Source organism: Hemiscyllium ocellatum, chromosome 34 (assembly GCF_020745735.1).
Source record: "Hemiscyllium ocellatum isolate sHemOce1 chromosome 34, sHemOce1.pat.X.cur, whole genome shotgun sequence".
Lineage (NCBI taxonomy): Eukaryota > Metazoa > Chordata > Chondrichthyes > Orectolobiformes > Hemiscylliidae > Hemiscyllium > Hemiscyllium ocellatum.
Genome location: NC_083434.1, coordinates 42,537,431 through 42,550,463, shown reverse-complemented (window position 1 = coordinate 42,550,463; position 13,033 = coordinate 42,537,431). Strand labels below are relative to the sequence as shown.

Below are 13,033 nucleotides of genomic sequence, written 5' to 3'. Positions count from 1 at the left end.
TGTTAACCCAAGCCGCTGCTTGTAAGCATTTGACCTCCACATCTCCATATGCCCAGCCCCCACCTATACAGTAAAGCTACTTCTGGCTGACTGGGTGAAAGGCATCACTGATATTGCAGCTCCAGTGAAACCCCAGGTATCACGTATTCAAGCTGCCAAATCCTTCAGCTAATGTTGATCGCATGAGTGGATAAGTACTGAGAGAGTAATACGATCAAAAAATTGAGAGCAAAATAAAAACGACAGCTCATTTTAGTCAAATTGCAACATCGGGTGTTTTGACACAGACAGCCATCTGGAAAGTAGGTCATTGTGGTTGTCTTTAAAAAAAAAAGACCAAAAACTGTCCCAAGAACTGATAATAATTTCAGTGTTTTACAAATCTGCACACCTAACAATCCAGTTAGCTAAATGGTCCCTGTAATTAGCAGGCTGTCTTCATGGTGGAAAGAATACAGCTGGGAGGGAGAAGCGAAATAAATGATCATTATCATTTGTAACTTAAAGCTTCTCAGTTTTTGAATGTGACGTCCTATACAGGAGGAGACACTTCTTAAGAAGCAAAATGCTGTCTGAAAGTCAGTTGTTCAGACTATTGCTGAGATCAGCGTGTGATGAAGTCGAAGGAATTCACCTGGAGGGACTGAAATGTCTCAGCAGTTCAGCTGCTGTCCTGTGGTGAACCCAAGCGGTTTCCGACTGGCCTTTTGTTAAGAACTGGAGCCTCCATCTGTTCCTTACAAGGTACATGCAGTTGGGGTGGAGTTGCTGTGAGGGGTCTAATACGCTGAGTGCTCTGGACCGAGTTACCGTGTCGCAGCCTCCAGGGTTGTATGGATTGGTGCCACCGTGCCAATGAGGTTAACAGGAAAGCAAAATCAGTCAGGCTGCGAAAGCTGCTCTTGGGTTGATGCAGTCTGCACTCTGTCTCTCCAAACCAATTACACTCTCAATACACCTTAATGAGCACAACACCAACGTGCATTTATACAGCAAATTTGCTCCAATGAAATGATACATACTGCTTCACATAGTGATTATCAATCAATGTATTTTTTACTCATTCTCAGGGCATTGCTGACTGGCTGAGCATTTATTGCTCACCCCTAAGTTATACTTAGGAGTCAACCACATTAGTGTGGGTCTGAAATCATTTGTAGGCCAGCTGTTTCCTTTCCTGAATGACATTAGTGAACCAGATGGGTTTCTTCACCTGACAATCATTTCATGGTCATCATTAAACATATCATTCCAGATTTTTGTTGATTTCACCAACTGCTAGAGTGAGATTTGAACCTGGGTCCCCAGAACATTGCCTGGGTCAGTTGATTAAAATTCCAGTGATAGTGTCCCTAGGTTATCACCATCTGATTTGACACTGGTCTTATATCGAGATACTGTGACAAACGACCAAGAGGTCAGTCGAAGAGGTCGATTATAAGGAGAGGGGGGAAAGATCGAGCTTTGAAGATGATTTTGGAAGAATCTCAGATTCTAAATAGATGAAGGTACAGTCACTAGTGTGCAGTGATTGTTGTCACAGTGCTGAAGAAACTATAATTGGATGAACACAAATATGTTGCTCGACAGTAGGACTGGACGAGACTACAAAAATGGATCCGGGCAAGAAGCATCTTTGAAAATGACTTAAAAGATGTATTGAGTTATTTGTTAGCTTAATTGATGCTCCCACATCGGTTATTAGTAAACTGATTCTTTTAAAATGAGCTCTATTAAAGCATGGCTCCTATGTAAATCATGAGAAAACAAGCTCCATTGGAAGGGTCTCCTCAAAAAGTAGAAATCTGATTCATGTTTAGATACCCTTCAATTTGGAGAAAGTGAGGACTGCAGATGCTGGAGAGTTGATAAAACATGGCGCAGTTAAATGCACAGCAGGTCAGGCAGCATCAGAGCAAGAGAGTCAACGTTTTGGGCATAGTCATTCTTCAGGACTGGGCTGTCAGTGTGAGTTGGTGATGGTCGACAGGAAAATAGTTCTCCTGGAGTATTGACTAAGGAAGGATTGTTGAGGTCTGATGATAACAGGAACAACCAATTTAAGGTAATAGGTAAGCCCAGAATGCAACTCCTTACATTTACCACAAGAAGTGACATACATTCATACACAGGGCCACACCTTTGCAAAAACATAAGTTCAAGCCTTGCACATTTTCTGAATTATTCAGAAATGTATAGTGCCCCATTGGATACTCCATGGCATTGCTTCAGTCTTCAGATGTGGCTTGCCAACCAGTTTCTCCTGTGATGGAAATTGTTCTGATTGTTTGAAATTTGGCATTCTTGCATTTGTCCTGATGAGTGTAAGATGAGAAGGACTTTGGTAATAACCAGGCCTATTCTTTTGAAACGTAGCCATGAAGTTGATTCTCTGGCGGTTTAGAGCATTTCCTGGTTGAGAATATCGAACGTGGGGATGACTATTGATTGTGATACCATACAATATCCCAGAAAATTCTTGTCTGCATCATCAACATTTTTTTTAACATGACAACATCTCAACATCTCACAAAACCAGACAATCCAGCATTGGGAGTTGGAATATCCTCCAGTCCACAGCTGGTACAATAGAGTGAAATCAATGAAGGGGATAGTTTTACTTATTCATTCTTGTTAAGTGACCCCACCGTTCCCCCTGCATCTTCACAATCAGTAAATGCCTGTGGAGATGCAAAACTAAGCAAACTAGCTAATTTTTCTGTATCTGAAACAGAACATGCAGGAAAAAACAGGGCCTTGGTCAGAGGGGCCAATGAGCCAATGAGTGACAGATGGAATTTAACTTAGATAAATATGAGGCATTGCATTTTGGAAAGACAAATCCTGTTCCTTGGATGCTGCCTGACCTGCCGCGCTTTTCCAGCAACACATTTTCAGCTCTAATCTCCAGCATCTGCAGACCTCACTTTCTCCTCAAAATAGGGCAGGACTTATACACTCAACAGTAGGGCCCTGGGCAGTGCACCAAACAAAGAGACCTTGGAGTTCAGGTTCATTGTTCCTTGAAGGTGGAATCATTGGTAGACAGGATAGTGAAGAAGGCTTTTGGCATACTTATCTTCACTGGTCAAAACATTGTATATAGGAGTTGGGGTGTCATGTTACGGCTGTACAGGACATTGGTGAGGTCACTTTTAAAATACTGCATTCAATTCTGGTCTACCTGCTTTAGGAAAGATTATGTGAAACTGGAAGCTTGAAACTAGACCAAGAGGACAGAGCCTCAAAATTACAGGAAGCAGATTTAGGACTGAATTGAGATGGAACTTCTTCACCCAGGCAATTGTGAATCCATGGATTCCCCTGCCCAGTGAAATAGTTGAGGCTTCCTCATTGAATGTTTTTAAAGCTAAGATAGATAATTTTTCGAGCAGTAAATGAATTGAGAGTTACAGGGAGAGGGCGGGTAAGTGGAACTGAGGCCACAAAAAGATCAGCCATGATCTTATTAAATGGCAGAATGGGCTCAAAGGGCCAGAATGGCCTACTCTTGTTCCTATTTCTTATGTACTTACGTTCTTCTTATGATTCAGAAAAGGTTTACAAGGATGATGCCAGTGTTGGAGGGTTTGAGCTATTGGGAGAAGCGGAATAGACTGGTGCTGTTTTCCCCTGAGCATCGGAGGCTGAGGGGTGACCTTATACAGGTTTATAAATTATGATGGGCATGGATAGGATGAATAGCCATTGTCATTTTCCCAGAGTAGGAAATCCAAAACTAGAGGGCATAGATTTAAGGTGAGAGGGGAAATATTTAAAAGGAACCTAAGGGGCAACATTTCTACACAGAAAGTGGTATGTGTATGGAATGAACTGCCAGAGGAAGTGGTGGAGGCAGATACAATTATAACATCTAAAAGCATCTGGATGGGTACATGATTAGGAAGGATTTAGGGTGATATGGACCATGTGCTGGCAAATGGGACTAGATTAATTTAGGATATCTGGTTGGCATGGACAAGTTGGACTGAAGGACTTGTTTCTATACTGTGTAACACAATGACTTCAAATTCATGTTCTCTGCCTTTAGCTATTTTAATGATTTTCCCAGAATGCTGACATCTGCTACTGTCAGTTCATTGAGGCATTTAAGGGACAATTTTAACCAAATAAGCCAATGAGAAACTCACAGGGATCAGATGGAATGCCCTGTAGGGGCAAATTTAACTCCATCCTGATGACCAGGAAACTGAGAAGATTGGGAACAATGCCAGTTTTACATTGACCTGGTTTTAATCTCCATAAAGTTGTTAGGAAAGTTCATATTTCATCTCATTTATGGACATGAGCTTGAAGGCTTGTAGAGATACCTAGATTGGTGCACTTTTTAAAAATGTCAATAAAAAGCTTTGGAATTTATTTTCAAGAAGGCTTTTCTTGGAAGACATACAGCTTTGTTCATCTTTGTTCCTTAAACTCACTCGAGTGAAAACCTTTCCTTTGAACTTTTCTTTTGCCTGGATTTTGAGGCTGTTCCATTTGAACATGGTTAGAGATTGTTTGGATTTTCCATTAGTCACCAGCCAGCTCAAGGAGAAGGAGTTTCCCAGCTCAGCTCTCCCGTTTCTGGAAAAGCAGCCCCATAATTCCCATGTGGTGCCTAGAGCCTGGGTCCGACAGCCCTCATATGAGAAGCCTTTGTTGATATCTCCTGAATGACTGAATCATCAAAGATCCCCAGTGACAATTACATGTGTCAAGGTCCACCTGTCTTTGTGCACTGGAAAGTCAGACAAAGATCCATCAGAATATCTCAAACCTTATCTCTTTTACTTTTAAGACCAAAGACTTTTGGACCAAAAGTGTTTTTGTTTATTTCTGTAGACAGATTTTTTTAAAATCCTCTTGACTTATTGTTTGCATCTTTTGGGCCATTTATGGAGGCAGACATTTATATTCTAATATTACATATTCTACATATGTAACATTTTACAGTTTTAAGTCATTAGATTTGTTTCTCCATATATCAATAATTTTGTGTTTGTTGAAGAAACCTGGTTCATGGCAACATTTTTATTTTAAGTCTGTTTTAATTTAAATGTCTGTATTGGGAAGTTGGTGAAGCAATTATTAGATTACTTACAGTGTGGAAACAGGCCCTTTGGCCCAACAAGTCCACACCAACCCAGACCCATTCCCCTGCACCTAACGCTACGGGCAATATAGTGTAGCCAATTCACCTAACCTACACATTTTTGGACTGTAGGAGGAAACCCATGCAAACACAGGGAGAATGGGCAAACTCCACACAGTCAGTTGCCTGAGGTAGGGATTGAACCCCGGTCTCTGGTGCTGTGAGGCAGTAGTGCTAACCACTGTGCCACCATGCTACCCATATATTGGAGTGTGATTCCTGGACTGTTGGGACTGAAGTGAGACAATGCATGCCTCCCATCTCAATCATAATAATGATCATGAGCAACACTGGGCAAGCATAGAATAAGTGTTTCCATCCCACATTCTTTCAACAATGGTCTCCTCTGTGGTTGAAGCTAGAATAATACAAAATAGATAATGTTGGCTATTTATCTTGAAGTATAAATAAATCAAAGCTAACTCCAGAGATATGCTGCAGACTTTTCAAGTCAGTGTAAGAAGATTTGTTTCCTCTGTGGGTGGATGAGAAAGATGTGAGAGATCCGCAATGTTATTCCAATGGGAGACTGACCTTGTATAAAGTGAGAATACCCCAGTACTTTGGAACTGGGGGATGGACGATATGGTTCTGTTTTGCTTCCTAACCCAGTGGAAAGATTAGAGGTGAATTGAGGAAGAATATTTTATTCAACATGTGACCAGATTCTGAAGTCCATTTCCTGAAATGGTTGGAGATGGAAAAAAACCCTTTCATTTGTGGGCGGCACGGTGGCACAGTGGTCAGCACTGCTACCTCACAGCACCATAGACCCGGGTTCAGTTCCCGCCTCGGGCGACTGACTGTGTGGAGTTTGCACGTTCTCCCCGTGTCTGTGTGGGTTTCCTCCCACAGTCCAAAGATGTGTGGGTCAGGTGAATTGGCCATGCTAAATTGCAGGTAGTGTTAGGTAAGGGGTAAATGTAGGGGTATGGGTGGGGTTGCGCTTCGGTGGGTCGGTGTGGACTTGTTGGGCTGAAGGGCCTGTTTCCACACTGTAAGTAATCTAATTTCATAGGACTTCGACATGTACTGAGATGTTGAATTATACAGAGCGATACCGCAAGAGTTAGCAAAGGGATTAGGTTGGTTGATTCTTGGGCAGTCAGCAGATACAATGGGCTGAATAGGATTTGCCTGATCTTTACATTTTCAATGTTGTTTTGAAAGAGAGTTACAGCTCTCGGGAGGACAGCAACAACCGAAAGAGGAGGTTCAGCGTAATCTGAGTGTCAGCAATCTCTAACACCAGGAGTCTAGTGCACTGTTCTAAACAGTATAAGTTCAATGCTATAAGGTTGCAGCAAAAGGAAATAATTTGAGAAACATGTAGGCAACAAAACAAAATAAAATGCACGAGAAATGCAATCCAGGCAGGTGACTCCTCATTGGTTTTACACCATTGTGAAAAATTAGGATCCACTCTGAAGAACAAGCAATTTGCTAAATAAACATCCAGACAGAGGTTACAATTCTGAAATCATTTAAGAAACACCCAGGTATTCACAGTGACATGCGTCATCTTGACTGGATGTATGACAACGGATGCAATATCTTTTTGGTAAGTGGTTTGTGATCACAGTTGCGCTCTGCCAGAGAAACAGAGCTGGAGTGTTTGCCAATGAGTGGTCAGCATTGTCCCATAATGTTTTATCTGTTGAGAAATAACATGACGAAACAGATGAATAAGATGTTGGTCTGGTGTGAGTCATAAGCAAGGCATTCTGCCAAGCAACATTTGCTATTTTCATGTATTTTGTTGAGCAAGGAAATTGTTTTCTCTGGACTTATTTGAACTGTTCCCATAGATCTATCAATTTGCATTTATTTTTAATGGAGCAGCATGGAATATAAAAAAGACTCCAGTGATACAACAAGAATCAGAAAAAAGGGATTAGGTTAACTCTTGGATGACCAGCACAGATACATGGGCTGAATAGTTTCCATCTGGTCTTTAAATTTTCAATGTTTTTTTAAAGGAGAGTTATAGCTGTCTGGGGGATGGCAATGTCTGAAAGATGGTGTTTAATATAATCTGAGTGACAGTAAAATCAAAGTCCAGGCTCCCAGTGCAGAATTTTAAACGGTCTAAATTCAATGGTACGGAATTAATGCTGGAGTATTTGCCCTTCTGATCTGAAGGTGCTGGCTTATGTTTGGGCTTTTTCTGCACAGGCACCAATTGCTCTCCAGCACGGTGGCTCAGTGGTTAGTACTGCTGTCTCACAGCACCAGGGTCTCAAGTTCAATTCCAGCCTTGGGTGACATTCTCCCTGTGGCTGTGGGGATTTCTCCCACAATCCAGTGATGTGTAGGTTAGGTGAATTGGCCATGCTAAGTTGCCTGTAGTGTCAGGTGCATTTCTCAGAGAGGAAATTGGTCTGGGTGGGTTACTCTTGGGAGGGTCGGTGTGGACTTGTTGGGCTGAAGGGCCTGTTTCCATACTGTAGGGAATCTAATCTGAAAAAAAAGCTGCTTTTTTTTTAAATGTTTGAGCAAAAACTGAAGATTCTGAAAGGCAATGCCACTTGCAGGACCTCCACGTAGTGAGAGGCCAATGGGAATATTATATACTTGGCATGGAATTTTCACTAGATTTTGCTGGTTTTGCTCATCTGCAATCAATCAAGCCATTGGGAGTGACTGCCGAATTCCACACACATATTATGCCTGGCACAAATTGAGTGTCTGTGATCTGTTAGCATGAACTTTAATAGTATCTCATTAGAAAATGCCCTGCTCATAAAGTGGCAACACCCAAATCAACTTGCATGCGGCAAGTTTCCACTCACTGAACCAATCTGTGAACTTAGGGCAGATGCTCCGAATAAAGTTACATGTTTTTGAGTGCTGTGATGTTTAACTGGAGTGATTTAAAAATATTAAAGTGTTAAAGGTCCACAGCTGGCTGCTCTAAACCAATATAACTCTAAATAAATCTCATACGTATGTCCATAAAACATACGAGACAAGTTTTAAAGTGAAAGGACTTAAATTCTTGATCATAATGAAAGATTATTGGAAGAGGGAATGGAATGTAGGATTGAAGCATTGAGGTTAAAATCAAATCAGACATAAACTTATTGAATGGTGGGACAGGCTCAAAGGACCAGACACCTCCTCTTATCCCTTGTTTGTATGTTGGTAATTTCAGGACAGAGAGACAGTGAGGACTGCTGATGCTGGAGATCAGAGACGAGAGTGAGTTGCTGGAAAAGCACAGCTGGTCAGGCAGCATCCGAGGAGCAGAGGAGTTGACATTTCAGGCATAAGTTTAATGAAGGGCTTATGCCTGAAACATCGCTTCTCCTGATCCTCAGATGCTGCCTGACCAGCTGTGCTTTTCCAGCACAACACTTTCGACTCTGTTTGTAATTTCAACTCTCCACAAGTGATGGACATGAGACCATGATTTAAAATTATTTTCTTTTGTGGTTCACATGCTCTTGTTGTAATAATCAAGTTGCACCAAGTTATCAAAATTGTTTATATATCTAGGAATATCTTTTAATCTCTTAATGAATGGAATAACCTGGGCAAAGTAATGATTATTTTACAATGGTTATCATTGTGTACAATCTTCATGAATGGCCAGAATCATTACCCATTTCCATTTCACAGTCCTCACTTTCTCCTAGCTGACTCTGCCCTTACAGTTTATTATGACACGGGTAAACCCTCCTGCTTAATTTAAACCAGCAACACAGAAAAGATTTATCCTGTGCAGTAATCTGTGAAAATTCGAGAGACCAAGAACAACTTAATGTAGAAATTAACAACTTTATGTCTTAAGATGTAACAGAGAATAATTAACTCACAACTATTTACAACTCCTTCCTCTAACCTATGTTTTACTTTTTCCTTTCGATAATCTAGTCCAATAAAACCCCATGATTAAGATTTACCAAAAATTCAAGTTTACAAAACCAGCCATCTGTCGAATTTTCTATTTGGATCTTCCTGTGTCTTCTTTTCTTCTTCGTGATTATGCTTCACTGGTCACTGATCGATAAAGGTATCTTTAAGAGAGCTATTCTCTGGGTTGTTTGCAGATGTCGTTAGCTTGGCAGTTCTCCTCCAACTGTTTGATTTTCCCCGGTCTTATACCCCCAAAGCATTGGATGTGTCATTGGTTTTTAATATCGTTAATATATTAAATTCAAACTTGATTGGAAGTTGGCATTTGGAGTATAATTTAAACTGATTGGCTGAATATGAATTTGTTTTTGTCTCCAGGCAACCAGCTACTTTAACTGCTGGACCTGAAGGTTACATTATATTTTGTTCAGAATATTTAGTGCTGTCAGGTAGTTCTGCTAGCTTTTAACTTCCTTAAAGGTATGGTACACCCACATCTTCATAACAAGTATACCATTAAATATACTCAGTCTTCTTCCCATGGTTGGGGAATCAAGGATTAGAGGGCATCAGTTTAAGGTTAGAGGGGAAAGAATAAATTGGAACCTGAGGGGCAACTTTTTTACACAGTGGATGGTACACATGTGAAATGATCTGCCAGTCGAAGTGGTTGAGGCGAGTACATTAACAACATTTAAAAGGCATCTGGACTAATGCACGGATAGTAAAGATTTAGAAGGATATGGTCCAATTGCAGGGAAATGGGGTTAGTGTGATTGGACATTTTGGGCGGCATGGAGCAGTTTGGGCCAAAGGGTCTGTCTCCGTGCTGTAGGACTCTATGACTCTGTCAGTTATAATAAATCTGGCTGAACATGTTCTCCTTCTGAGCCCAGCAAAATTGCAAGCAACCCTAACATCATGCATTCACCTTGGCTGAGATCAACTAATGCAACAGAGTTCAGAAATCAAAATTATGACCCTGTGATCCATCTATTGTACAGTTTCACACCCATCAGCAAAGTTGGCAATCTGAACCTTTCGGGAGCTAGATTTTGCTGGTTAGGCTAACATGTTACTTTACTGTTTCACAGCATGGTTTAGTAATTATTACAGAGATGTTTGTAATTTTTCAGACAATGTAAGATGCTGACTTAGATTTCAGTGACTGAACAAGACCAAAATCCCCCAAGAATCTGGTAATTGTTTTTTTTCCTGCTGTTTTATTAATTCCCTGCAACTCTGATTAATTTGATTTATTTTTGTCCTTGTGGTTTATTGTAGGTATTATTCGGACAGCTTTACCAAACATGGACAGAGAAGCAAAGGAGCAGTATCAAGTGATCATCCAGGCAAAGGACATGGGTGGACAGATGGGAGGATTATCAGGCACAACATCTGTAAACATCACCCTCACTGATGTCAATGACAATCCTCCCAGATTTCCTCAAAGTGAGTTACAGTCAATGATTTGCTGCTAAATTTAGATCCATAATTTATCAGTATGGAGCATTTGTGAATAAAAGCATAAACCTATTTGAGCGCCATCACACCTTTTTAGTCTGAATGAGTCTAGTGTCTACACAGTTACAAATGTTACTCAAATAATATTCATTTCCAATGTAGAAAACATCCTTTTGCAAGATTTACATAAAGCTGATTAAAACAAAGAGTTCTGAAAATATTAAATCCATAGTTTATGAACTACATACATTATCCAACATTCAAGTCAGAGAACAATATACAAATGATGTACCTATTGGAAAAGTAGTTTTTGATTATTCAGAAAAATGTAGCCTGGCTATTTAAATTGTATTCTATTAAATATTCCTTTGATAGAATGAATGCTTGAGAATCAAAATAATTTGTTTACACAGGCAGAGTGGAAGCAGAAAGCCTTGCCTACTGTCCTAAGAATTGACTGTCCTATGACCTTGAGAAGTTTAAGAGTACAACAATTCCTGACCTCTGGTTACAAGTGTTCAGTGTCTCAGCAATCTCGGTATCTTGACAATCTGCTAACCTTGTTATGGGCAAGCAAGATGAAAGGAATACATTGCCTCTTTCTAGTCCAACACTCACAATGTAAATCTAAATGTTTTACCCAGTTACTGATCCAGCCAATTATCTGCTTTATCTATAGTAGAGTCAGAATAAAAAGATCCATCGATCAGGTTTCTTCACTGAGCAACACAATTGTTGACAAAGATGTGGCATGGTGGCTCAATTGTTTGCACTGCTACCTCAATGCATCAAGAACCGTGGTTCGATTCCACCCTCAGGCAACTGTCTGTGTGGAGTTTGCATACTGTCCCCCTGAGTGTGTGAGTTTCCTTGAGGTACTCTGGTGTCCTCCCACAGTCAAAAGATATGCAGCTTAGGTGGATTGGCCATTCTAAATTGTCAATAATGTCCGGGGAGTGCAGGTGAGGTGGATTAGCCATGGGAATGCAGGGTTAGGGTAGGGGGTGTCTGTCTGCATGGGATGCTCTTCAGAGGGTCAGTCTGGATTCGATGGGCCAAATGGCCTGCTTCCACACTGTGGAGACTCGATGCAAAACTGACTAATGTACAGATTGAAATATGATTTTATCAATATTTACCTTTCTAAGTAACCTCAATACATGCATGTGCCTACACACACATAAACACATATTGGACAGATACACTAGATACACAGACTAGATGCATGTACACACACATACAAACACTAGACTGATACTTGCGTGCACACACACACAAATTAAAGAAAGAAATAAGGAAACTTTCTCTGCAGAGATTAGCTTTTAAAAAAATATACCTTGGCCAAAATTGTTGACAGTCTTTGGAAAATAAAAGGCGAGGATATGAAATGTTCCAGATTGCTTTCAATCCAGGGTTCTTTTATATGGCAGGTGACTAGACATCAAAGGTTGTCACTAGAACACAGGCAGTTGTCCTCCCGAGATCTTTTCAGGCCAGTTTATTCAGGATTTTGAGAGGAAATCTTTTCAAAGTCTTCCAGGGTGAATCGTCATTTTAGCTTTTCAATTATCACACATAACCCTCAAAAGGGTCTCTCAGAAAAATGGCAAAAGTTGAGCTGGGTGGTCTTATCTCTTCACATACTACACACCATCCGAGCTCCAAAAATATCACATAGCCACACACCTGACAGCCATATTCTCAGACAGGTGACTTCCAGTAAGTCTGAACAGTTAGCTGAAGTCACCTGACTCACATATTTTATTAATGTGTTCCACTGTGTTCCTTCAATGAGTTATAAAAAAAGACAAGTCCAGATTTCTTCATAAGGTCTCAAATGAGATAATTTTCACAGCTCCTCATATGTGAGTCCTTAACAAAATACCAATAATGGAAACCTACACAGCAACATAAATAAGGTATTTTCTAATGGCCAAATGTCTTACCAAAGTCGCAGTGTAAGAGCAGTTCTCTGTTAGCATAATCAAGCATAATGAGAATTTGAGAGAAAGAGTGATATCCATAAATCTGAACTAAGCTGGCTGAGTGAAGGTGGTAAGGTATCCTTTTGAGAATTAAGCAAAGGTGGTCCCAAAGAGTTAAGATCTAAGTAGTGGGATTAGACACCCAATCCCAGGTATGTTGAGCTGGAAGGTGATTGACATAAAATAACCACTAGTTCTCAAAAATAAAAAAAAATAAAGAGAGCAGCCATGAAGGAAGAATCATGGATCAGGGTGAAGGGGTAGGATCAATTCATGACAGCCTTGGCTTAACATTCTTGATGAAGAGCTTATGCCTGAAACATAAAGTCTTCTGCTCCTCAGATGCTGCCTGACCTCCTGTACTTTTCCAGCAACGCACTTTTCAACTCTGACCTCCGGCATCTGCAGTCCTCAGTTTCTCCTAGCTTTGGCTTAATATTCTTATCAACGTTAAAGGGTGGAAGAGATGGATAAGGGCAGACACTGGAGATCAGGGCGTACTGTCATTCCAATTCATGGTCACTAAATCTTCACACCTAAGTCACATGTCATATGTTGACTGTGTCCATTT

The 13,033-nt window shown here is 40.6% G+C and overlaps 1 protein-coding gene across 1 annotated transcript in view; it reads left to right on the top strand.

Annotated features, from left to right (window-relative positions):
- Nucleotides 1–13,033, top strand: part of LOC132832169 (cadherin-6-like) — a 179,702-nt gene that overhangs the window by 79,450 nt on the left and 87,219 nt on the right. The window contains exon 4 of the mRNA XM_060849919.1: nt 10,298–10,465. Within this exon, the coding sequence (XP_060705902.1) occupies nt 10,298–10,465 (168 nt within the window). The remainder of the gene's footprint in view (nt 1–10,297; nt 10,466–13,033) is intronic.